Here is a 27,795-nt window from a genome sequence, read left to right as displayed (position 1 = left end):
TTCTTTTGACACAACATGACTCATCTATAGTACAAGGTAGTCAGCCTTGCTTGGGAAGAGATTCAGGCAGAAGCTCCTCCAGCAAACTCCGTTCTCGGGTCTACCCTGCTGTTTTCTCCAACCATCCTAAGATTTCTTGATAAGCCTGCGATAATTTACGTGTGAGTTTCCAAGTATTTTTCTTTCCATTATCAATATCAAAGTTTGTAGAATCGCATCCCAGGAGTGAGAAAGCATTAATAACTTTTCACAACTGTTTACGAAACATTGATGAAACAATTTTGTGTACTGGAGTGTATTTTGTTTGAACTTAAAACACCGTCCAGAACCACAGCTCTTGGCAGCCAATTTCTTTGCATAATGAGTACCAGTACATCACTCATTCAGTATCTGGCGATTGAATGGAAGCTATCGGATCATCTTTCGCATCATCTTTGGCATCATCTTTGGCGTGTGATAAAACCCTTCTGATGGCTGTCTCGTTGTTTGAATCTAATGGGCCGGGCCTAATGGTCTCATTAATTTGGGGCTTTCTCTTTATCAAAGAAACTGCAAAATTTCTATTTTTACATTCAGTAGCAATAACAAGGTTCTTGTTTTAAGTATATTTTAAGACTCGGATTGGGAGAACACGAGATTAGTCCTGGTTTTCGGTTTTAAAATATATATACAGTAAAAACCCGCGGGTAAGAACCTAACAGTAAAGAACCTGTCAGGCTAAAATTTGGAAATTAGACCCCATTTGTATCAGAACCTATTTGGCTTCAAATTTTGGAAATGAGGTGTTATTTTCTAAATTGATTAAAAATGTTTTTGGGAAGTTTGGACAAAGCATAACTGTGCATATATATTTAAAAAATGTCATATTCTAAATGACTAGTGCTTTAATTTTTACATAAGCACTTATGTGGTATGCAAAGTTTATACAAGGAATAGGCCGAATATCACTAAAAGTTCTATAAGCATTAAAGTAAATTTTCTTTAGAAAATACGAACTTATTAAGAACCTGAATAGCCTAAAATAATTTGTGTTACTACCATTTATATAAGAACCCGTTTAGGCTAACTTGGGAAAAATTAGGCTCTAACTCTCAGGTATTTCCCTGCATTTAATCGATTTCAATGGTTTTCCTCTCTTCTTTTGCTCTGCATCTTTTCCGGCCGGATATTAGTCAATAACGATCAAAGAGAATGTTCTCCCCGCACTACTGAAGTGCTTTGAGGCAAGCGTACCAGATGTTATTACTTCGGACGATTGGAGGCTTAAAGTAAGCCATACCGACAACCAAGTAACAGCCTAGTTTTGCTGGTCATATTCGAAGGCTTGGTTATAACTTCCTCTAACCTACCCCCGGGCTCTCCCAATCACCACCCCTCCCCCTCACAAAAAAATCTCCTTAAGACGAAAGGGAAGTGATAAATTTGTGCGATCATTGCATTCTGGCCGCAAGAAAGCCCACACAAGGTTTCTATTACACACCAAACATGATTCGAAAGAGGGTGCGAAAGCTGCAATCTTGCGAGACGCTGCGGTACTTTAAACCCTTAGGTGCTCCCCAGTTAGGAGCTCGATTAGTGAGAAAACAACAACAATTTTGGTCCCTGAGTAAGGCTCAAAAAAGATGGCATGGCTCTTCCTGTTGAATTCTATTGGGCGACTTGAATTGCAAATGAAGGCGCTGACTGGGAAGCACAGACGTGTTTCATTACTTCTTTATTTAAGTGGGAAAGTTGCCATAAGACTTGGAAAATTGTTGTGGACTGTAGTTCCCTCCTTTTTTGCATTTCCTGGTGCTTTGAAATCTCTTGCTGTAACTGGAAACCGAAATGCTCAAACAGTTTTAGTTTACGCAGAATCAAAAACTAAGATCGCTTAGGGCGGTTAGAGAAAGCGGCAGAGGTAGACGAGAGAACAGCAAACAAACCAAAGCTTTGATCTATAGAATGCATTCATCCCGAAAGAGAGCTGTTTGTACGTGCTGCAAATGGGCTGTGCTATGTCATTTACTGTGAAAAAAATGAACATTACAGTATGTCCCTGAATCAAAGTCATTCAGACTTACGTTTGAATATATAGCCTACAGCTACTAAAGACCTTGTCATAACCTGTTGGGCATGGGTAGAAAAGAAAAAAAATGCTGCACAGTACGGGGGACCACGAGTGCCGAAACAGAAATAGAATGACTGTTTCATTTAGCGACTATTTGTGACCTGGTATTTATGATATTCTAGGCGTCATCACGACCGCTTATAACTTTTGAATACGAGACAAGTTTTAACAAAATCTAAGGTGGAAACTTTCAAAATCTTCTTCTTTAAATTGGGTCTGATAGGTTTTGTCAGAACATAGTTTAACGTCATATTTATTTTCCACGCTACAATTGACGGCACCTGCATGTATTTTAAATATTTTCTTGTGGGCAAGTTTCATTAAACATTGCTTCTTTCTTTACCAAGTTTAATATTATTTTTTTTCTTTTTCCATATACATGAAAGCGAGGCTTCAGTAAAAATGCGCTACTTTAACGCCTTTGATTCAAAGTTTTTATTTCAGCAAGTTATAAATTTTAAAAATATTGCCTTTCTTTAGTGCAAAAAGAGCACATTGAAAGAGCAAACAGTTTGCAGATGATCGTGAGCGAAAAGTTTCTGTTCCTATGTAACAGAGAATGAGAATGCTGTGACACGTCACACAAAACGAGGTCAAATATCATGTGATTTCTTTGCAAGCCGTGGTGCTTTCCATAAAATCGACTTTCCTAGAGTCTTATCAGTTATCTGGATAACATTTATTCTCTTATCGAATAAGTTTCTATGAATAAATTGAGTGGCAATTTCAGCCTCGTTCTCATGTAAGACCTTTTTTAACCTGTACCGACTGACAAAAACATAGCTATAACTCAAAACGTATACCACAATTTGAAATCACAAACTACCTAGCGTGAAAGAGGAGGCTTTAATCTATTGAAATCCGTTGTCAAACCTTCTCAGTACTCTTGAAATGCAAAATATCATTTCTGTGCTCCTAGCTCCCGGACTGTAAGAGGGCTACGATTGTTTTTAGATTTTAAGGTATAAACCACTTGATTCGGGTCACCTCTACACCCTTGTAAGTTTTTTAATTGCCATTTTGCAGTGATTTATGGGGGCCTTTCAAATTAAAATACATATTTGTTTAATGAGACACTTCATAACTTACATTATTAGTCGTTAAAATATTTCTCCGTTTTCTGATTGGCTTTCAATCAGGGGCTAATTCCAGCTAACCGGCTAGCGCCGACCAAATTTGAAAGAAGGGTCTATTATTGGACGATTGACGTGAATAATTATTGGACGACTGATCTTACGGAACAACGGATTTGCTGCCGAACAGTTATTAGTTATTAAGTTATTAGAAGACAAGGATAGTCAGAGCACGGAAAAAAGCAACAAAGGGTAGTCAATCGATTTTGAAGCGTATCTTCAAAAAAAAAAAAAAAATCTTCCACAGCGGAGGACTTGGCGCGGTTTTACGAAAGTTCTACGCCGAAGTGAGAAAGAAGGATGGAAACCTGAACTCGAAAAGTGCTAAATATCGACATTATAAAGGACAAGGAATTTAATGAAGGTAACCGAGTTAAAAAAGTTTAAAACAAAGTTGTTGTGTATTGTGTACTTTGCCCACTTTTAAAACCCTATTAAATTCATTTTGTGCATATAGAGCTCTGGAAATATAAGAACTAATAATGAAACAATTATCGAATTCGGCTTTCGTATGATATGAAGAATTATGGAGAACTCGGAGGGTGTTATCCGCCTTAGCCTTCGGCTTTGGTGGATAACGCTCTTCTCGATCTTCATAATTCTTCATATCATACTCAGCCTCATCCAATAACTGCTTATTGTTCGTTTATTGTACGAAGATCGTACAAATTAAAAAAATACAACATGAGATTTCCGAGTTGAAGCTTAAAACTGGCTACAAAATATAAGCGTTGGAATCGTGCAAACACACACACACATTTCAGATGTCTCATTCAACATTGTTGGAACCTGTTGGAACCAGTTGAAAACCGCAGAACAACTGCAAACAATGTTGAGCCCCCAAAAATTGACAGTTGCGATTGCACGAGCCTTTTGCAATGATGATTTAAGGATGCTCACAATAGTTTTAAGGTTTTCTAGCACTTTTACATTTAAGGGATTCAATAAAACAAAATAACATTTCTTTTTACAATTTCTTGGGAATAGCTACTAGCTCTATCGTCAGTGAACCGAAATATAATCATACGACGTCATCACCTGTTACCATAGCAACAGTATATGGGTGTAAATAAGAGCCATCATGGAGCTTCTAACGGTAATAGCGCAAAAATTAACTCGGTGACCCCTTATTTTTCTGAATCTTATACAATTCTACATAAAAAGGGGAGCAATTATTAAGAGTTTAAAAAAATTCTCTGGAGCAGATTTTATGTAATTACTCAAAACCGTATATTTTGACTGGCTAAAAATCCGTCCAGAGAATTTTTTTAAATTTCACCTGTAGTTTTCTCTCAGGCCACACTACAAGATCCCGTCTTTCGCATGCGTAAACGTTGTCCGCTGGTCAATGCCCTCGATTTGCTTAGAAGAGTCGCTTGCTCGCTTTCATATTTATCAGTCATTAAGTTGACCTGTAAATCGAAGTGCCGTTTATAAATGAAGTAAACTAAAGCCACAGACAGGACCGCCCAAGGAAAGATAGAGAAGTAAACGTGTATTGCATGCTTTAGTTTCGGGAATTTCGTAGGTTTGGTTGGAAGTCCACTCCGGGCTCTACACGATCGATCGCCGCGCGTACATAAAATTTTCTCCTCGGCACCATGTATGCTGATCGGCAAACATTTTTTTCTTCAGCTAATGAGTAACAATAAAGACTTTGTGCGGCTAAAAATGTCGCGAAAACGCGATTTTTTCTGAAAACTGGACAAAAATAGACTTCGACAAAAAATTTACGCGCCGCCATGTTTGTTTTTCTTCTTCATGGCTGAAAAATCCCACGAGCGACGCGCGTGCTTCGCGAGGTTTGGACCCAGGCCTCAGGCGACCGTAAAACTATTGTGAGCCTCCTTAAGTGACATTCTGTGTACTACCAAATCTGGTAAAGCTTGGAGGACATCGAAAAGGACGATATCTTTATAACTGATTACATTAAATTTTGACTGGTCCTTGATAGAAAACATCAATAAAAATGATAGCACACCTGGACATGCATCTGCCGCGATAATAGACGCACTTTGATGAGAGTCAATCGTATCACCTGACAGGTGAAATATAGTACCAGTGTGTAACCCAATGCAGTCCTTTCGTATCACATCAAAATCTGTTCTCTTTTCGTTCCATATGTTGACATGAGAAATTTCTCCCACGAAAGCCTTTGCCTCGATAAACTGTTTCTGCGATTGCTGTCGTTGTCCAAGTACAAGGTATCCACCCCCCTCTAATGAAGATTGAGCGTAAGTCAGAGGCCCGATAACACTACTCCCTTCACGGATGGACAAATGACCAGTGGACGACTCCCACTCTATCCAAAAGAAATGCCAGTTTCCGTCGTTTAAGTCTAAGTCCCTTTCACCGCCCTGTGATGAGCCCTTGAGGATCACCCTCACACTGGGATGTGTCTTGATAACCAATTCGTCAGCCTGACTTTGAGTTGCATAAGAAAGAGCTGTTCCTTCACTGTCCTGTTGAGTCTTCATCCAGAAAGAGATAGTCATCGCTGTCATCTCGGGAATGGCAGTTACTATGGACACATGGGACTTTCTTCTAAGGAACAGCTTGTAGTTGTGAATTTCTATATTGGCAAAAACTACATGAGACAATGTTAGAGTCACAATCATTGATGTAATGTAACAACTTCCATTTCACGCTGTGATCACAAATAAAGTTTCCTTTATTGAGCAAAGATAAACTTGTAGCAATATGACGTTAAACTGTTAATAAATTATTAAACGGTTTAACAAGTAGCTACAAGTTTAAGCTGAACTTGACATACTGGATAACTCAAAATGTCGCCAACGCCTTACTTAATATCTTTTATAACTCATATTCCCCTTACAAATCTCTTACCACTTACCACTATTGGAGCATTGGAAAATTGGGCAACACTCATCATTTACAGGGAAAAAGACGCATTCGCTAGGTAGTTTAGGTGGACAGGATACAATCGTATCACAAACGGAGTTTCCATCGTTACAAATACAAGAACGACATGACGTAGAGGCTGGCCCGTCTGAGAAACGCTGTCCAGAAATGTACGTGTTGTTCCGAAACAGACACTTACCTGAAAAAAAGAAGACAACAACAACAACAACAACAAAAACAATATGTAAGTAAGTGTACATTTTTTTAAAAAAAGAACTATAAAATGAATTATTTGACACGATCTTTCTTGTTTTCTTTTTTCATTTTTCATTGCACTTAAATTTATATAAAATGTGAAAGTGAGGCTAATAATATTAGTATAGTTTATTTTTTCCATGCAAATGACTTACCTTAAACGACCTAATGTAGGCGTTAAACCAAAATCACTTAAACTTGTCAATATAATGCATTTTGCATTGTTTTTTATTGTCATGTCAACACGTTTTTTTTTTTGAGAATCTAGCAAAACAGAACGTTGTGTTTCGGCCACAAACGGGTCATAAAAAGTGACAAACGAACCACCCCCCCCCCCCCCCTAGTACAATAGTTAGTTTTGTTTCAACTTACATTGATTCCCTTTTTCCACTCCATACTCACAACACCTGGATTCGTCATCTCTGTATATTTCCTTGTTCTTACAGCAACTCCACGATTTTTTCTCACTGAGTGGCAAAACATGTTTCTTTTCGCCGCAAGAGTAACAAAAACTTTTCTTTTTATTGAACCCATGATCATCGCAACATCCCAAGGCGTCTTTGCTTTCCACACTCAGTGGGAAGAAAGGCGTAATAACATCATTACAACAGATTCCATGTGTTGTCAAGTAAGGTTCACTCCCACAACACTGCACTGTAGTGTCGTCAGCGTCCGTGTCTTGTCCAGGAAGGTCACGAAGGTTTCCTTAAAGGGATATAAATAATCTGAGGACAGAGTGACTATTCTGATTCTTAATCATTGTACTGGTATGTAGTAATTTAATATATGTATAAAGGTAATTAAAAGATAGTTCATTAACGACAATCAAATTAAAAGACAGAACTAGAAAGAAAACTATGACTTTACCTTGGCAGCAAACCTGTCTGTCGGGAAAGAAAGCCGCATTACTGCAACATCTGGCCTCCTTTGTACTTTTGTGTGTATTGTTGACAACGCTAACACTTCCACTGCAGCAAAGTGATGTTTCTGCATTGTAGGGCTTCACTCCTGCACAACATTTCCATGATTCATGTTTGGGTCGAACATAAGGCTTAGAACCACATCTATCGCATACTTTATAACGGGTATCATAATGCTTCTCTCCACATTTCGCAATCATATCTGTTAGTTGAAAATGTCTCAAAGTCAAATTAAATGCACACGCTGTATAAAAGTCTATAACATTCTAGATATATTAAGTAACTCTGCTATATTTTTCATTTCCATAACTTTTTTGACCGCACAAAATGCGACCATTTCGTTGAAAAAATAAATTGATGCAATCATTTTCACAAGGAATCATTGCCGGCAATGCAATAAAGAAGACATGCATGCTTAATCAGTAGAAATGAACATATTGTCTGCTATCTATCTATGCCGCGTGGTTCTCTCACACTCAGCGGCTCACATCCCAATTTTTTTTGCAAGTTCATTCTACGTACCTTTGTTTATCACCCAGTTCCCATAGTTGTCAAGAAAAGGTTCAATTAGCGCTGATGAATTTTCGCCCATATGTCTTTTTCCACTTGTAATCGATATGTAGTTTGATTTCTTGACCAACTTTATTTGATGTTCTATTCTAACGGGCAGTCCTGATAAGGTACTATTCTGGAGACCTGCACTTCCAGTGACAATGAACTTGTTGTCGTCGCATGAATGCTTGCTGGTCCACATCCAGTGGTTTAAATGTGGCAATCCCGGACAGGTTCCCAGTCCACAGCGCTTCCTTTCTGATGCACAACCCAACCACAATCCCTCGCCGTCGTCATTCACCCTGTAGAACAGAGCCACTTCGTCTCCGTAGCGAATAGGGTCATTTGTTGTCAGGCGTTCCTTGCCATAGATGAGGAACACTTTCTTGGCGTGAGTGTAAACATTTTCCGTTGTTTGGCGTCTTGAGAAATTGCAGTCATATTTGCTGCAAGATAACCAAGATGTTGGCGCATTGGTGGCTTCGTTTATGGTGAAGAGGACAGCGTCGCCACTGAAAATGTGATCTGGATCTTCTTCTTGTTCTTCGATAAGAAAAACAAGCAAAGAGAATTTCTATGAGCTCTCATTGCACTTAAGAGACCAAATTACACTCCGTGTATAATTTCTTTTTACGCCCCTAGTTTTTTAACCCGTTTAGAAGACTCTCTGTTTAACAAAACATAATGCTGAATTCAGTATTTCTCCAAGTTAATTTTTTCTCCATGACGAAGTAACACATGGTTCTTTTTTAGACTCCATTAAATTCACAGTTGTAAGCATTCCGCATATTCAGTAGTGCATTGAAAATTGATCGCAAAAACGTCAGTGACTAGAAATGCATAGCTAAACTAAGCTGGCAAGACTGAAATTGACAAATAATGCATCTTGGTGGAGTCAGTCACGGGATGTGAAAACATCATTTCGAAATAAGTAATACTGGTAAATAAAGTGGGACCAAAGAGTCGGACCAAAGAGTCGAGAATGATGTAAACAGCTAACTCTAGAATTACCTGCATTTGTGTAACAGAGCAACTCAATTAATAGAAGGAGTGTCAGGCATCCAATGGATGTCAAATTCATCTTTGTGTTCCCAACTTTGTTCTGCAACAGAAATAAGGTACAATTAAACTTCTATGTAGGTAGGTATGTAGATAGGTAGGTAGGTACGATGGGTAGGTAGGTAGGTAGGCTCCTAACTTTAACTGGAGTGTAATAAAACTACATAAAAAGATGGAGGATAACTGATTTTTGCTAATCGCGTATTAGTGAATGTAATGACATTTTACAGTTCAAACTGAAAACTTCGAACAGAAGTTTCAGATGAGACAGGCTTCAAATTAACCCTTTCACTCATAAACGCGCATTCAGGCGCTATTTGGAGGTGCAGCCATTGATTCACTTGTGACGTCATTAATTAGAACGTCAGTGGAATTTCGTGATGAGAATCTGATAGAGCTTGCATCGACCTTTCTACAGGACTGTTCATTTTGAATATCAGTTGCATTCTGACAGAGCTAATCAAAGAAAAACAAAATCCATTTTTGGTGCAAAATCGTTGTTAAACAGGCCAGTACACCTGTAATTGGTCAAGGTCCCCTTTTCAGGATTTTTCCATTGATAATGTCAAAACTTTTTTGGCCAAAAGATAGGATATGAAGAGTAGAAAGTAACGAGAATAAGAAAGCGAGAAAAAGAGGAAGCAAAAGGGGCAAAAAAAAATTGGGAACGGTTCAGCAAAAAAAAAAAAAAAAAAAAAAAAAAAAGTCCAAATTTTGGCTTATGCGCATGCACCAAAGTAAAATATTGTACATTTTTACACAGAATCTTCATGAAAATGTTGCTGAAGTGTAAAAAAGTGCTTCTTTAGCAAAGTTGAGGTAAATTCCAGACCATAGCACCAAAATTTAAGTTTAGCGGCTAAAAAAACGCGTTTTTTGAGGAAAACTTGGGGGTCAAAGGGTTAAGAAAAACCTTAGACACAGTTGTATCATCTAATCCAAATTAGTATAAATCTACAAGCGTTCCATCACGAATGCTGTTCTCTGATTGGCTACGATACTCAGCATCTATTCTGTTGTAAAAGGGGGTAGCGAAACAGCGTGCAGTTGTTAACAGAATGGCCGCCGCTTTTTCGCTTCTTAAATTTTCCGTGAAGAAGGACTTGGATAATTTACTATTCGAGGCGATTTCGGAGAAGATTAAGACTGTAACGAAATATGTAATGAAGATTTTACACGGTTAAGAAAAAGTATTTATCAGTTCATTTACGCTTTTAACCCTCGGACGTTCAAGGCGGGGGGGGGGGGGGGGGGGGGGTGTGGATGCCTCCTTCCCGTAAGGCTTTTGGCTTGAAAAGAAAATATTCTCTACAATGCTGAAACTTTCAGTAGTTGTTCATTCACCTCTTGCGGAATTTTTGACATGTCAACCATGTGCCCATGATATTTGACGTAATAAAGTTTAAAATGGTTTGCAGCCCATCACAATTTCATCGTCCCCATCGAGGAGCAGTAAAAGAAGAGCTAAACAAATTCAACTTGCAAGTTTTTTATGCATCAATAAATTAAGCAAAAAAATTGAAAGAGAATTCAATTTATTTTTTTCCTTGCGGAAGACTCTTTCAACTTTCATAAATTTATAATCGTTCACGTTTCTACATCTATCAGCCTTAATCCTCCAAATTTTATATCATTAATTGTTGGTGCTCGCGCTATTTTGTCAGCCCCATTCCATAGGAAGTTATAATTAAGCAAAAGAGCACACTTTCTAGGGCTTTACTGGCGTAATAAGACCACTTGGGATGTTGGGAGAACACTCGAAAAGCTTGTAAATCACGAGCCGACAGGCGAGTGATTTACAAGCTTTTCGAGTGTTCTCCCAACATTCCAAGTGGTTTTATTAAGCCAGTAAAGCCCTAGAAAGTGTGCTCTATTGCTTTTATGAAAAAACTATAGAAAACGTTCTTCAAAGAAATAGCAATCTATTTGGTAATGAACGTTTATTCGTTTGTCTCACGATAGAATCGCTTTGAGATGTTGATCGCGACGTTTCGACTGCAATACTGCTAGTCTTCATCAGGCGATGAGGTCGATTGTTTACGCGTCGCTATTTATGCACGTTGGTTCGCTGTGATTGGTGCATTTCGATCCTCATTATTATTCCGACTAACAGATGGTGTTCCCTCATAGGTCCGCTTTGTAGTTGAACGGCTGTTATGCTTTCTGATCGTAGGTATCCATGCTTCAGGAATTTCAATTCCGCTATCTCTATTGATGTTATTAGAATGAAGTCTTATTTGGATAGCCTCTTTGACCCTGCGTGTGTATCGGTGAGGGTCACGATCGATAAACTTGACCTGATTCCATAAAGGAATATGCCCCGTTTCGTTTGCGTGCTCCGAAACTGCGGAGTTTTGTGTATGAGCAAGCCTTATGTCTCTGTCGTGTTCTTTTATCCTGTCTTGCATCGCTCTCCCTGCTTCCCCTATATATACCTTTGCCGCATTCACATGGAATTTTGTATACAACACCTTCTTGTTTGCCTGGTTCTAGGGCGTCTTTCGGTCGTACTAAGTAAGACCGAAGAGTTGTGTCAGATTTAAAGACGGTGCGAACGCCTTGTTCTTGTAGGCAGCGGCGAAGAACCTCTGATACACCTTTAATATAGGGTAAAACCGCAGTAGATTTAAATTCTTGCGTGGGTTCGTTGATGGCTGTTGGTCTTGTGGTCTTAGTAAGTTTTCGTATGAACGAAGACGGATAACCGTTAGAAACAAGTACCGACGATAAATGTTTCTTTTCTTTAGAGATAACTGATGGTTTTGTTATGAGGTGTTTGGCTCGGTCATATAGACACTTAACAATACCACGCTTCACTGATTAAAAAAATTAAAATCAAATGTCTTATTCTCAACAAGTTCATCGGATGACGCGAAAACCAATCACAGTGGCCGAAAGAATAAAACACAGGTTCAGCTCCACACACAAAATCCACAAATCGACGCGACAAACACTTTTAAAAGTTCTCTTAAAGCTATAAAAGTCACAAGAAAGGAAAGGAAAAAGACAAACTGTCATGGTACGAAATGTATTCAACGATTTTAAAGTTCTTTGACCTGGAAATCTGGCAAAGTGTGGCCGAAGTCATCGCGAAAGTAAAAGCAGGTAAAAGACTGCACAAAAACTTTGCAAGTTTACAAACTTCACAGACTGACGAAGGTGTTGAGAATAAAGGTTAGTTCCACAAACATTGCTTTAGAAATTTGTTATGAATTTAATTATTCCGTATTCTTTAGTTTTCGCCTAATAACAGACTTGGGAGAAAGCACTGAAAGTACGTAAAACTGAAGATATAATTCAAGCGCGTACAGGAACTCAGCGTGAGGTTCTGCCATCAAAATAATTCAAGTTCGTCGCCACCAATTTGATCTGTTTTAAGGTGATTCCACTGAAATAGAAGGAGTATTAAAAATTTTCTGAAACTTGGTCCAGTTTACAATAATGTTATGAGCATTAAAAAAATGAAATAAAAAATGGGGGTCACCGCGCTAGTTTTTGTGTCAAATGGATGGGCATTATAGTAAATATACGACCCGCGAGGTATATATTAGGAGCCCCAGTAACCCGAATGGGGAACTATTGTTTCTAGAAAAAAAAATCATTTTTGCATTAAAGTATTAGTCTAGTTCAACAAAATAGACTTTGATCTTATATTAAAAATTATTCTTTTTGTACAGGAATTAAGATAATAAAAGAAATGAAAGATTCTGCTTTGTGCGCACGTTAACGGCACTACCTAAAAACGTGTTTTTTACGTCATTGAAATTAAAATATCTCAATGTAGAATTTTAAACTTTTCTTTAAATCGCGATATATTGTAGACAACCGTATGACATTTAAATTAATGCATTAAAAAATGGGGGTCACCGTGTTTGTTTAAGAGAAAACCACTATTTAATTCCCTACCGAGCTTAGCCTGAAGGGAATCTCATAGTGTTCTGTGTGCGCGCGCGCTCGTGCGCGCGAAAACTTATGCGCAGCAAGGATGCGCAATGCAATTCCGTGGAATCACCTTAACACCTTTCAAATAACATTTCCGAGTTAATGTTGGATAAAACAATATCCATGTTTTTAATATTTTTCCAGTCCAGTGAAAGCGGACCTGTTTATTGTGTTCGTTCTCGTATGTTTGTCTCTGCGTTTGCGATTTTTCTTAAGTTCCTTCGCTCAAATGTGGTGGGCGAAAAAATTCAATTTTGTGATCCACCCTCAGTAAATTTTCATGATGTTTATTTACAAAAATCATATATCCTCCGTTTTAACCATCAGATAGATTAAAGGAATACATTAAACTAAGTTTAATTCTTCGTCCTTATGCGTAATCGAGCGAAGTGCGGCCATGTCGGGACAGAAGTTGGACTTTACCGGAACAATAGTACATAGGTTTTTGACCAATCAGAGCGCGCGAAGTATCTGAGTTATTTTATAAAAAATATTAGTATATACAACACAAGTGAATAGTGCTTTTCGCGCGTGCTGATTGGTTAACTCGGAGGTGATTAGCAAAATCAGTACTATTCACCTCCGAGCAGCTAACGGGAAACAAACTGCCTTCGCGCGTCGCTTTCTTTACCGAAAGTTATGTTTTGGTCCGCTAGTTATTCAACTTGTGCGGTATATACTAAAATAATTATTCACCTCAGTGTCGGTGAATAATTGTTAAGTGTTAATCTGCTTTATGAAATCTTGTGGGGTTGGGAGAACTGAGAATACATATATCATCTTCGAAAGCAAAAAGGATTTGATGATTGTAACTTTACCAAACTGCGAGAGACCTCTGCAACAGTAACATGAATTCCCAGATCCGGATGCTATCAAATGCCTTTTTAAAGGTAATAAAAAGTAATATACCTGGTATGTTTTGCTTCTTTGTATAGTCCATAATATCTTTAATTGATCTCGCTGCTTCGCCAATGAACCTACCCTTAACATAGCCCTTCCGGTTACAATAAATTATTTCTGGGAGGACTTTAATAACTGTAGCTGCAATTACTTTTACTTTTTCAACTTTATTTCACATTCAAACAAGCTCTTATAGTATATACATCCATACAAAGTCTCATAGTACGCTTTGGTTAACTATGAAACAACAAATGGTGTCAAAACCATTTAAACGTATCGCACTTTCGACATAGTATGACAAACCTTGCGTCTTCTTTACAAGATGGTCGTCTTGTAAACTGAATGCCATTTTAAGGTTCTATGTGTCAAAAGTGACCGGAAAATTTCAAAATACGTTCCAAGTTTTACCCACGAACGTACAAGGAGGGGGGGGGGGGGGGGGGGTGGATGCAACCCCCTTAAGGTTTTTTCGAAGTTTGTAAAGAGGATTCACTCTACAATGCTGAAACTTTCAGTAGCTGTTCACTCATCCCTTGCGGAAATTGTGATATGTCAAACATGTGTCATTTGTATCTTTTTGTCTATATTTTTTTTCCAGTTTTTTTGAAAGAGAATTGCACGATTCGATTATTTTTGCATTCCATAAGTATTCTGGTTTGATTTTGCATCAATTTCCTTTATTTTCTGACTAGACTTTCTAAGAAAATGGTGAAATCCAACATGGCGGATCCAAGATGGCGGCTTTAATGACGTCACATGACGACATATGACGTCACAACCAACTAAAAATATGTCATCTTTTAGAGTTCGCTACGGGCTTTCAACACAGTGCAAAAAATATTTCGCTGCCCCTTAATAGCACGAAAACTCTGGGGAGGGGTTCCATCCACTCCCCCCCTTGTACGATGGTGGGGGTATGAGTTTCCTTGAGCGTCCGAGGGTTAAAAAAAAATGACATTTGAATGTTTGACCCTTTATAATAAAGCCAAAGAACCAATGCACACCATTTCATAATTTAGTTTGAACAGAATATTTTAATGAGTGGTTACTATGTCAGAAAAACTTCTCTGTTCTACTTTCATCAGTGTAAGATTGCGTCAAAATTAGTGAAAGATAGGAAGATAATGTCTAAATTCCAGTCATGGCCGTCCTATTGAAACAACAGGAGTAACGGGTGCTCGTTAACAAACTATTAACCCAGATTATGGTACCCGCTTAAGGCGAATGCACCCGAGCAGGTTCTTGCGTTTTGAGTGGTGAATTCTCTTTTCAATTTTACCTATATCAACCTATGTCCTATCTTATCTTATTGACTTGCATAACACTTGGACACATGCAAGTTTGTACAGTTTATTTTTAAGTTACGAGGCAAATATGGCAAGCACAGTATAGGGAGTACGAATATTTAATTCCCACAGACTAGCAGCTTTTACGGAAGTCATTCCTCGCTTATAACTTTCACTATCAACCAAAGTTATTACCATTAATTTTACTGACGTTCTCTTTTGAAGCAACATCTGACTATAGGTTTGTTAATATTTCGCACAGTCGTAAATCGGAGTATATACGAAGTGAACCGTTATTTTATTTGCATGTCTACAATTGTGTTCATAGTACTACTGGTCGAAGGTTGGTACTATAATTTTTTAAATGTAACTTAATTTGGGGTGTTCCTGCCGATTTTTGAAATCCTCAAAAAAAATTCCTGACTCTTTTTCAGATGCCATCTCTTCAAACTGCATCGTATTGAAGCCTTGCTGAGCTTTTGAATATTATATTTACATACTAATTTACACCTCGTAAGTGGTTTTAAATCACGATTAAAAAACGTTATGGCGATTTTAATTACATGCCTGTCTTATTTTCATTTTAACGCTTATGGTCAACTACATCAAGAGAGATAATTAACCACGGATAAATTTCATTTACGATTTTGACACAAAAGGTAAAATCGTATGGGCATAATTCCAACTAAACCACAATAATCGTGTTAAAAACTACATCCTATTGGGACGGTACATACCTATCTAGTTTACAGAAGAGAGAACATGTTTTGCCGTAGACGTTTTCATCTTACTGCTTACCTTTAAAGTGTTAAAACACTTTCTCTGTCAGGAAATCCTCTACTCAGCTCAGAAGTCATGGAACGAATGCCAGCTAAGTGAATATGCCAAACGGGTTACCCTCACCACGTCTAATCAACGAGATATCCAACTGGAATAACGGGTGCTCGTGACAAGAAAATGGTACGCTCTAAAGACATTTGAACAGGTGCTTGACTCTAGTTGCTCTTTTTGGGCGGTTAAATCCGTTTATACCGTAGTTATCATAGTCGTCAAAACATTTTTAAATCCAAACAACAGTTGTTTTTGTTTTTTACCAAATTTATTTTGTATAACAATATCATATTGTATCCTTTTGCTATTGATTGTCGGACACTCCAGACATGTGCACTGTAGGCGGTACAAGTCACGGCACTACGCTTGACTGGTCCACTGTTCCCTGGTCATTTTTGTTCGACATATATTATTTAATTCCTTACCGAATGCATGTGGTTGTGATCAGCAGACAAAAGAAAATCTTAGTCTCTATTTTTCGAATGCAAAAAAGCTTACAAATTAATTCCATCCATACAAAAATTTTGCCTGGTAATAACACGGTTTCAGCAGTAACAAAGAAAGAAATTTAATAGGCACGGTTTCCATATCTCCCTTTGCTTCTCCATTCTCCCGATCTCACGTCTGATTAATCATTTATTAAGTGAGCAGTGTTGGAGCGTCGCTTAAAAATTTTGTTTGACCCACAAATATGTTTTAACCCTATTCAGACCGGGCTTTTTTGGACCTTCTCAGATCGAGGGCGGGGGGTTACATAGCCCCCCCCCCTCCCCTATGTAACGTCCAGAATATTTAAGCAATCACAACGAAACTTATAGGGTGTATTGTATGTCCGAAACTAGCCTGCAGAACAGGCGGTTTATTTTGCGGGTGGAAGCGCGAAGTGCGAGTTTTTATTTTCCCTCGCGCTTCGCGCTCGTGGGGTCGCGCTTCGCGCGAACTCGCAATAACCCTGCAAAAAAATAAACCGCCTGTTCTGCAGGCTAGTCCGAAACTCTTTCTTTTGGTATATGTCACGTGGGATGGTGACGCCACATCACGTGACAATTACATCATGATGTCAAAACATCCGCTATCTTGGATTTCAACATTTTTCCAAAATGCCAGAAAACCACCCAAAATCACTGCAAAGTACTCAAAATATGCTTTAAACCCGTAACAATGTAAAAATAATTCCATTTAAGTTGATTTTTATTAACAGAAACACGGAAATTACAAATTTGGGAAAACATATCTGTCAAAATGCCGTCGCCATGGTGATGTCAAGTTCCTGACACATCATCCAACCCTACCAAATTGTTGCCAGATAAATTTTAGGAAAACTCAAAAGTTTTGACAGCGTTTGGTTAAATCTTAAAAAACGCTAACGCGTTCTTATAAATAGAGACTCTATATCGTTAGCGATGACGGGAGAAAATTTATCTTAATTAATCGAAACACGATACAATAAACATCATATTTGCTTTATATTTTAAAGCTGCACTCTTTTACTACAGAAATAAGCAACAGTTTTAATTATATTTTCTGTAAATAAAGCGTATGGCTTTGAAATATGAAAGAAATATGATATAAATCGTAGCGCTATAGCGTGTTTGATTCTAAGCCATGAATATCGTTAAGGACATAACATTTATGCAAAGTAACAGGTGCTTTGTGCAGGGGATTCAAGTTACATTTTCTTTCTTGGGCAATTTATTTTCTTTCTAATTGGTTTCTTTTTTTAAATATGAAACGTTTTTTAAAGAAAATACAACTTTCCTTTTAACTTTTCTTTTTATTTTTGCTACAAAAGAAATGACACGGGCATTCTTAAGCCCTGGCTTTTGAAACATTAGTTTCTGCAAAAATCACACGATGTTACTCTTGCGATGCCACCTTCCCACAAATGTTCACACAGTTTCATTGGCCAATATTTAACAATAATGAACCGAAAAGGGGGGGGGGGGGGGGTAGTGGTGGATATTAATCGAGCCGCGAAGCGGGGAGGCAAATACCACCACATTCACACACACTGAGGTGAATAATCGTTTTAGTATTTACCCCAAAAGTTGAATAACTAGCAGGCTTAAACATTACTTTCGAAAACCTAAGCGAACTAAGGAAGCCGTTTTGTTTCTCTTCAGCTGGGTGAAAAGTACTTTGCTTATTACCTCCGAGTTAACATACCAGAGCGCGCGAAAAGCACTGTTCACTTGTGTGGTACATATATACTTATAAATAGGTCTATTGTTGTGAGTGAAAATATGAGGCCAAAAGATACCCTTTGCTATAAAAGGGGAAAAGGGGTTTGTCGAGTAAATAAAATTTTGCAATAAGTTGCTTTCGTGTGGTGTTCTTTATTAAGTTGTGCATTCCAAGGCAAGAAGGTTAGTTTTTAACCAATGCTAATAAAAGGCAAATATTGAGCTGCTTCAATCACAAAATTGACATTTAAACTTGTACGATCCTAACTAAATGTCTTTTATTGTGACTTTATACAGTGGAATGCAACATAGTATGCAACTGTACTAGAAAGCCAGGAAACTGCCACAACTTTGGCAGAAAAATACTGTCTTGAAATAATGTATCTTGATTAACTCGTGTTGAAATGCAGCTGATAGTTGTCTTCACTGACTGTACAATGTGTGATGCAGGATAAGACCAATAATTCCAAAATATTGTTATTAAATTTTAGAGGTAATACAGACAATACAAGTGAAGTCCAGGAAGTAAGGTTGATACAGTATCTTGAATTACTCTTGTTAAAATGCGGCTGATAGTTGTCTAAACTGACTGTACAATCCATGATGCAAGATATGTCCAATAAGTCCAAAATAATGATATCATTTGGAGCTTATACACACATACAGTATAAGTGGAGTCCAGGAAGTAAAGTTGATACAGTGGAGAGCCAGTGAAGACCTCCGATTGAAGGGTGTTTTCGTTGGTAAAACTGGAGAATCCGTTCTTTTTAACTCGGAAGTACCTGCTACATGGTTTTTACTGTGTGTTGTTTGAATATAGCTGTCACTCATAGTGAGGATTGGGCCTTATATTATTGTACAGAGACCAATAAGTTCTAACCAGTTCCAATGCAATGGGCACCATCATACAAACAAAATGTCTCTTGACAAAATGTAGATTGAAAATGTTGAAGTAATCACCACATAACACGGCAGTCAACGATTCTCTGAAGACTGTATCTTGTCCATTTTCTTGCTGTTTTACATTTCTGTTCTGTAAACATAATAAAAGGAAAAACAATAGTTAAAAAATATTAACAAGTTTTTAACAATAACTTATACACATGCACCTGTTAATATTGTGAGGCAACATATTTGTATATATCAAGATTACATGTATATATAGATGCAGGGGTGTCGCTAACGGCCGGCTGCCGGCTAATTTCACCAGTTGAAAGAGGACTTACAGTAAAATGCAGCTAAAATTTCACATGAAAACCAAGACTTTGATAAACTTTTAGAGCTACCAAGGCCATAAAAGCCAGCTGAGGTTGTTGATGAGCCAGCTTAGTGTTTTCTTAGCAACATTCCTGTTAGATGTCAAATCAATCATTATCAACATACATGTGTAATTACATGGACCAGAACAGCAAATAACTACATTATGTACTGTTCATATACTTACCTACTATGTACAGTTCCAATATGATTGGCTTGTGACTAAAAGGGTCACAAGGGAGGGTTTGTGACCCAAAGGGTCACAAGGGACTCAAAGGAGCCCTTAGACATATTTGTTTAGAGGCCAATACTGATTAACAACCACACTATAAAATGTAACACAAGTAGACACTGAATTCATTTAAATTTCTTTCTTTCTGAAACACATACTTTACATTTATCCTTCTTTAACCTTTTGAAACCTAATAGTGACCATTACAAATTTCTCCTCACAATGTCAATACTAAATCAAGAGAAGAGGTTAGGGGAATTACACTGTAATAACATGGTCACCAAAGGGAAATTGCTTTGAACTTTTAACAAATTCTTCAAACAATGCTATAAGAAAATGTATGGAGATTAGTCAGGAGAATTTGTATGTGAATGTTGGGGCTTAAAGGGTCAAACATTTACTAGTCATTACAGCCTACAAAAATGTACATATATCTACTGTTTTTTGATTGCTATCCACACAGCTTTATGGTCACTAAAGTATGTCTCGAGAACACCAGTTTGGGCTCTTGATTCATTTAGATTTGGCAGATTATATCGCTTCCATGCAAAACATGAACAACAGCATAGACCAGAATTTCCCTATATGATCCGAGTATTCAAATGAACGTTATGTAAGCCCACTGCCGCTCTATATTGCATTAAAGACACCATAATCTACGGTATTTATTACGCTTTCAAGCAAATAAAACTTAGATAGCTCACCTGCAATTTCAGCAGTTTTGACAGTGAACCTCTTCAGCGCTGCACTTCTCATTCACAATGTCTCCAGTAGTTCAGATGACAAATATTTCAATTCTGACAGTGTTTATACTGCTTTCAATGGTAATATTGAGTTCAACTTCAGTTATGACAGGAGAGGGTCCGGCCAAAACAGCTCACCGACACGTATGCATAGTCTGAGCTCGATGCGAAAACCACAATTTAATGCAGACCCTCGGCCTATCTCGTGTGCGAGTATGTCGATTTAGTATGTGTGCACTACGAGTTCTTTATGTGTTTGTAGGTGAGCGCGAAAAGAACAGATACAAATCCTCAAGTCAAGCCTTCTCGCTACAAGAAAATCCTCACAAGTTCACAGTCGCGAGCGGCAGATAAATACTCAAACAGATACCTTACGTGACCCGTCGCATGTGCGTAGTTAGATACCAATCCACTTCGGTTCGATAAATGGGGAACGTGGACTCTGGGAACGAGATTGTTAGTGGAGTAATTTTCACATTTCACATGATCACATGAATCCTTGATCGTGCCCTAGCATAAGGCGATTGGTCATCGCCTAAAAAAATGGTTCAGTTGAAAACAGCAAATTTGGCGAGCTTTATGAAGAAGAAATAATCAGCGGTGCCTACAAAAAGTTCAATTAATAATACTTGTAAACGCACAACAAGAGCGAGTAAATAAAACAAAAAAAGCAGCAAATAATTTACGAAAGAACGGAAAACTGACACAGTTTCATTCAGTGTACGTCATAAAATTAGGATCAGCACTTTTGTAAAGTTTGTTACCTTTCAATCTTGGTTTTGTCCTTTTATACTTCAATAAACCTGTTCCACTTTGAGCTCAATTTCGCTTCAAATAATATAGCAGTCTTGATGACATCCGTGGAGCCGTAAACAAGTACAATGTAAACACTTGCTTCGTTCGACTTGCACAAGACGTGTTGCATCCAGAAAAGCTTTTGCTTCGGATCTTCTCGTAAATCTTAACTGTTGTCACAATTTCCAGGATACATAGACGACCTTTAGAGGAGATTGTTCGAGGAAAATCTTGGGAAGAAAACTCTCTCTCTCGCTTTCCCTCGTGTGTTCAATTAAACTCAAGAAGTGAACACCGCGCCACAAATTTTCCCGTCTCATCATACTATCACTTCGTTTACACCAAAATGAAATTTAAATGTCCAGTTGATTTAAACTTAAAGAAGAATTTAAGAGTGTGCCCGTGAGAGACGGCAGCCAAGCCACCGCAACTCCACCCCCCTCTACACCCCACTCTCTCTCCCAACCTCGTCCATCCCACACACCTGCCGTCACCAATCTAACGGAAAACACAAGACTCCTAAAAACACTAGCTCTCACCGCTCTCCCACCCAGAGCCCACCCATCCCCCCACCCCCCACCACACCTCGCACAAACCACTTCCCCTCCGCCAACCCAAACCACTTGGAACGCCCGCACTAGGGACGCCGAAACCCCCCAATTAACGCCCTCCCTCACCACATCGTGACCGCTCACCTGGGCACGCCCCTTACCGACAAGAACACGATCCAAAAAAACCTCTCAATTAAAGATTCTACTAACACACCCGGAAACTCCGCTACACCGACAAACTGAGGACGCCTTACTTGTGGCTATGAAGGCGTGAACTAGGCTAGGCTACCCCTCACCCGACACTTATATACAAAACCACAAGCCAAAAAAACGCGTACCTCCCTCATACTCTTTGATGACTTTTTGACCTGTTTACACCGTGCCGTGCTCCGTTCTTTGGTCGCGTCGGTGCAGCGAGGAAGAAAATTACTCTTGTGTGTGTGGCTGTTGAGATTTTTTTTTTTGATGCCTTTTGTTGGCGGCGGAAAATCTTCGCTGCTATTTTTACATTTACTTCAAAACCGTGGCTCCGCTCTCCTCTCGCCTTTGATTGTATCTATATTGCTTGACTTGGCCTTGGGCTTTTCGGTGTTGTGAATAGCAGAATCGTTAAGTACGTGTGTTTAGTTCCTCATACTTGGTCCCCAAATTGTGGCATTTTTGTGAAGTTATGATGGATTTCTACCCTGTAGGAATAGTATATAGCTCTGGGAGATATTGGGCACTAGTTAAAGGCTATTTCCAAAGTCAATGTGTACCTTCAAAGACCGTTTGAGGAGAAGAAATCAATAGACAGTTGAAGTGAATTATTGTACGTACAAGAATATAATGCAGTGAATTTTATTTTCAGAAGTCTTTTTTCTTGTGGAACTGGTCATCAAATCAGCTAAATTATAATTATGAAAAATGGCCATTTTTGCAGGTGCCATAACTTGAAGGGAATAAAATATTTTGAGCTGATGTTTTGTCACAGTAAATAGCTCACCATACCCAACATTTATGCTAAGTTTGGGCGCAAACGGTGATATGAGCTGTATCACCTGTTGCCTGGTCCTCTTATGGATACACTCTTAATAAAACAATTATTCCATTCGCCTTTGTTGGATACGAGTCGTTAAAGCCAACTCGTCGCTTTGCGCCTCGTTGGCTATTTACCACCTCGTATCCAACGCGGGCTCATAGAATAATTGTTAAATATTATTTAGTTTGAAGGATCCATCCCAGGTATCAAATACAATGGGAAATATGGATATTAATTTGCTTTTGTCTACCGATGAAACTTCTGTCAAACTTTACTATAAGTACAAACGAATCGCTTACAATTTTCCAGTTTGTAAATCAAAAAAGGTCGGATAATATAACTTGCTAGTGATAATCGTGAAACTTACAATTGTTAAAAGGTATAACAGGTGCGCCTCCAAAGCAAACAGGTGTTTCAGTTGAAAACCTGTGTTACTGTGTTTTCTCTTATTTACCCATGTTTCTTATTTTGGAGTGAAATTTCATATTTCTTGCAGAACTTTGTTAGTTTTGTCTAAGATTATCTTTACAACCGAATTATTACTATTAGAAAAAAGATAACGTGATCATAGTTCACAAGGGTGGATTCACCATGACAAAATTATAATATCGCGGTAGCAGATTTGTTTTGAAGGACCAACATTAAAATCCAGCTTTCATTAATGGAGTAAGAAGTCTATGAAGAGGTTGATGACTAAACTGGTTGGTGTTTGACTCTGATTAAGCAAGCAAGTAGTTGCAAGGTGTATTGGTACCCCTCTTGGATTAAAGGTGCTATAGTCTTTGGTGTAATGATGGACCTTGCTTAAGTGCACAACACGATCTCCCGCGCGAGCACTTGAACCAGGACAACTCGACCTGGAGCAAACGCACTAACAATAAGACGATTGGGTCTCTTACGCTCATGGCGTAGGCCAAAAAGTGGTATCATATGATGTCAAAATCGAAAATACTCTTTTTAATTTATACTGCTAATGTTGAGAGCATCGGAGAAACAACAGGGATTTGCGTTTCCTAAAGTGTAAGATGTTGGTGGCTCACTGAAAAAAGAAAAAAGTATACATTTTTTAACTCGTCACAGGCCAGTAAATTTTCTTTTGGAATGTGGTCATTTCTTTGACGACATAACGTAAACTTTAATTCTATTCAGGCCGGGACACGTAAACAATCGACCTCGTTGCCTCCTGAAAACTTGCAGTATGGCAGTCGAATTGAACAGTTATATTATAAAATTATTTGAGCATTTTTTCGTCATTTTTGATATCTATCGCTCATAGAAAAACATTATACTTCTGTGATGATTTTTATTTCAATACATTAATATGCAGTGTGATTTTTAATATCATTTTATTAATTTATTCATTACTGTCACATCCGGTTTTTTTCTCGCATGCACTAAGATAAGTAGCTCTTTATATAAGAGACTATAAGAGTAGTATTTTATCTTTAAAATAATATTAGATTTAACTCCTTAAGTTATTATGCGTAAGTTAAGTTGTTATATTCATCATTTAACTGTCAAACCTCTTTAACACAGTCACCGAAGGGCAAGCAAGAGTGCCCGTATTATATGGTGGTGTCCATACGGAGGTAGCGCTTATATGATTTTTTTGTCTCTGTCGGACCAGGTAAACTGTCTCTAATAGGAAGATGTCCGTATTACAGAGGTGCCCGTAAGGAGAGGTTCGACCGTATAACATTTTTTTAGAATAATATGACATTTAATATTCATTCATGGACTGATTATTGGCGCTCATTATGTACTCATAAGTGACGTTTTACAACTCTACGTAGTTTATTGTTACTTTCATGTTACAGTTAAACTTCTTTAACTGAATACCAAAGGGACAGGCAAGAGTGTCCGTATTATGGAGGTGTCCGTGTAATACAGGGGTGGAGTTCGTATCAATTTTTGCCACTTTCGAACCAGATGAACTGTCCGAAATAGGGAGGAACCCGTAAGCAGAGGTCCGACTGTATTATCAAAATATAATCAAAGCGTGATGAAAAATCAGTCTGTTACGACAATTAAATATTGAAGAGTTTTCCTGTATACTATTTTTCGCTCTCCTGCTGTAATTTCATCAGAATATTGCCAGAGAATTAATCTTTAACATCGCCTCAGATAACTATTTTTGTTTTGTCCACATAAACCTATTTATACAGTTTATGGGCCTGATTTCGGTCAACCTGGATCCGGCTACCTTTTAACCATTTTTTTCTCAAATAAACTGACATGTTCCTTTTTGTAGTTTGCTACATGACATGGTGTTGTTCTTGAAGGGAGAATTTCAACCTTACATTATGCCATGGTAGGTGAATTTCTTTCATTGATACTCGTTTGTTTATGTTGCCTAGAGTATTTGATGAATAATTGGTGCAATCTGATTGGTTGCTTGTGCAAGTAAACATTTTAAAGTGAGTTCTTCTGTGCTGGATAAATCCTACAAATATTATCGACTAAGCTCGTTCGCTCCAATAGTACAACCTTTTTCCTGCTTTTCTTTGTTCACTAGGAACAAAGAAATGAATTTTGCTAATATTTCTTGAATTGGACCTCACGATATTTACTGTTTCATGTTTATTTTACTCTTTAAACAAACTGCAATTTAAATATTTCAGTTCTATTTTCGAGCACGAGTTCCTTTTCAGCTCAAGCGACCTCATGCAGGAGGTTCCCGTCCTTGTTCGCGCCACTTAGTTTTTTTTGTGGCATACAGCTTTTGTAAAATAAATTGCGATCTCAATTAATTAAATCAATTGAAATAATCAAATGTGAAAGTGTTGGGCTAAATAAATGGAATTTTGCACTATTTGAGTCAGGTTGAAATTTGGGTCACTTCCTCTATATGATATATATTTTTTCCTGCATTCTTGCACTGTTCAGCTCGAAGAAATTTCGCGTTCTGGTTGATAGTGCATGAAGTTATTATGCTTTCTTTTGTTTTGTTTGTTTGTTTTTGCTTTTTTAGCCCGTAAATAGTACCAAAACGCTAAAGCATTAACCCTAACGAGCATATGTCTCAAATCATTAACAAAGGGTAAAATATACCGTGTTTTACTAATTGTGATTAAACTTGACTTTGAAGTGGTTTATCTTACTTGTCTATTTGGATCATGCAGACAATAACAGCTTGAGAAAATAAGATAAAATATGTATTTTGAAGAAATAAATGGGTTTATGTAGCTTGTTACGTAAGTCTTTCCCGGCTTCCAGTGAGTTTGTTTCCTGCCATTACATCCGGTTTCCATTTTTGTGGGCTCTTAGGTGAAGAAGGCGCGGTTACATCGCTCCTTCGCTAAAGGAAATATTCCACTCCCTCCGTCCTTGCAAAATTGAGTTGGCGGGTTCTCCCTCACATTTGCTGGGATAATACTTTAAGGTTTCCATATTTGAGCTTTCTAGCCTTGAAATGGAAAATGAACGGCCACACCCGTAGCCAAAATCTGCCACACGGTAGTCTTGTTTTTAATTATCCCAGCAAACGGAGCTTTGCCAAAGTAACACATACATACTTAAGCCCCATCCACACTGACCCAGGTAAATTTGAAAACGGAGGAATTTGAAAACGCCGGGTTAAAATGTTTTCCTTCCACATTAGGGTAAATTTGAAAACGATTCCTACTTTCGAGAGCTTTTTAAAAGCTCCGTTTTCGGTGAACAAAAACGCCGTTTCAGTGTGGACGGTTGGCTTATCCGGGTAAAAAAAATGCGTTTTCAAATTTACCCGGGTCAGTGGACAGGGCCTTATATATATGCAGGGTTTTTAATCTAGGAAGAACAGGATTACATAAAATATTTTTTCTACATTGTGAGATCAATACTTTGCGATTAACGATAAATAGGTTCAAGTTAACAGTTTAAGTAAGCTGGTAATTTTATTGGTAGTAGCCTTCTTGGGTGTTTTCCAGTTTCCATTTACTTCCGTTAAATTTTAATGACGTTTTCCTAAAAGAAAGAGAAGTTAGAGACTGAACTGGTGTATAGGCAACAATTGTATCACTTAATTAATTTGTTGCATTTAACTTTTGAAAATTGGCGTCTGTTTGAAAAATCAATGAACTTTTGTATTTAGTTGCATGACCATAATGAAAGTTTTATCCAGGAAGGGAAGCTAAGATGATGATGGTGCCAATGAGTGAAGGTGTGATAGTGAGCGTGAAATCCAGCCTAATTTCTGTTAAATAGTTCAAGTACAGTCTGTCTGGTCACCATTATACAGACATGCTTTGTCCTTTAATTGGGAGCCTTCTCCACCAAAATGCTATTAAAATTAAAAAAACCTTGCAAATCAACGTTAACATTCGGCTGACAGGAGTGGATTTAACTGAATTTATTTTTCCTTTTTTTGGCTAGGCGTTTTTCCTTGGTTCCAGACGTCTTTTAAGCTTTAGGGGAACAACAGAAAGATAACTCCAATTTGTACTATATATTTAAGCAATTACTGACCGAATCCTTGCGGGATAATTAGTCTAGACCTCTGCTCAATGAGAGAACACAACTTCTCAAATAATTTATAGTTCATCAAGTTAAAACAAAGAAAATCATAACCGTGAAGGAGTTTTGAATACCAGCTCTTAATTAGCATAGATTTTTATGATTTTATTTCTCCGTTTACTCCTTACTTTTTGTTTCGATTGACAACATATATCACACACTCGAGACAGTGTTTCATCGGCTGTCCAAACACCTTGAATTTCGTCAAAAATACTCCGCTTTACGTCGTATTTTCAACTCTCTTCTCGGTGTTTAAATATCCCGATGAAGCACTGCCTCTCGTGTTTTGATATATATATCATAAAAAACGTTACACCTAACGCAACGTATGGTAGTTGATTAAAACCCAGAGAAACTCTTATGAATTTGCCAATAAAAGAAATTAAAAGAGCAGTTAAATTGTTATTGGGACATTATGAGAAAAATTTACGACGAAGTCAAAGTCTTTCGCTCTTTTATGCGCGCAATTTGCAAGCGCGTTTTTATTAGAGTATGGACAGAATGGCTAGTCTGAACTCATTATACGTTAATATAAGACCAACCTTGACGTTTGAAAACATGGCGTAACCAAGCAGGACAAGCTGTAGATAAAGGAAGGAAGAAAAGGGTTTGATAAATAATCATTGATTCAAAACACTTTAAGAAGTGATCAGGCAGACGATTAAT

General features: G+C 37.9%; 3 protein-coding genes across 3 annotated transcripts in view; all 3 read right to left on the bottom strand.

Annotated features, from left to right (window-relative positions):
- The window catches only part of LOC144642209 (uncharacterized), a 32,803-nt gene extending 26,986 nt beyond the window's left edge, over nt 1-5,817 (bottom strand). The window contains exon 1 of the mRNA XM_078501189.1: nt 5,225-5,817. Coding sequence (XP_078357315.1) covers nt 5,225-5,747 — 523 coding nt within the window. The 5' untranslated portion in view covers nt 5,748-5,817. The remainder of the gene's footprint in view (nt 1-5,224) is intronic.
- A 1,079-nt stretch (nt 5,818-6,896) lies between these two features.
- LOC144642208 (uncharacterized) lies at nt 6,897-8,913 on the bottom strand. The gene is made up of 5 exons (XM_078501188.1): nt 8,844-8,913; nt 7,803-8,375; nt 7,228-7,482; nt 7,016-7,065; nt 6,897-6,932 (listed from the first exon to the last, which is right to left on the bottom strand). Exons 1-5 carry the CDS (start codon nt 8,911-8,913, stop codon nt 6,897-6,899), a joined length of 984 nt encoding a protein of 327 aa, XP_078357314.1.
- Nucleotides 8,914-23,961: 15,048 nt separating this feature from the next.
- Nucleotides 23,962-27,795, bottom strand: part of LOC144643431 (uncharacterized) — a 56,020-nt gene continuing 52,186 nt past the window's right edge. The window contains exons 25-26 of the mRNA XM_078502685.1: nt 27,672-27,710; nt 23,962-26,580 (exon numbers count right to left, since the gene is read on the bottom strand). Of these exons, the coding sequence (XP_078358811.1) occupies nt 26,567-26,580; nt 27,672-27,710 (53 nt within the window). The 3' untranslated portion in view covers nt 23,962-26,566. The remainder of the gene's footprint in view (nt 26,581-27,671; nt 27,711-27,795) is intronic.

This window comes from Oculina patagonica, chromosome 2 (genome assembly GCF_052425735.1).
Source record: "Oculina patagonica isolate OP01 chromosome 2, crgOcupat, whole genome shotgun sequence".
Classification (NCBI taxonomy): Eukaryota; Metazoa; Cnidaria; class Anthozoa; order Scleractinia; family Oculinidae; genus Oculina; species Oculina patagonica.
The sequence above is the reverse complement of the archived record's forward strand: the minus strand, read 5'-3'. Positions and strand labels throughout refer to the sequence as shown.

Coding starts and splice junctions, on each gene's coding strand:
- LOC144642208 (XM_078501188.1), bottom strand. CDS start 8,913: ATGAATTTGACATCCATTGGATGCCTGACACTCCTTCTATTAATTGAG. Junction 8,376..8,843: donor GCTCTGTTACACAAATGCAG/GTAATTCTAGAG, acceptor TTCTTATCGAAG/AACAAGAAGAAGATCCAGAT. Junction 6,933..7,015: donor CGGACGCTGACGACACTACA/GTGCAGTGTTGT, acceptor CTTCCCACTGAG/TGTGGAAAGCAAAGACGCCT.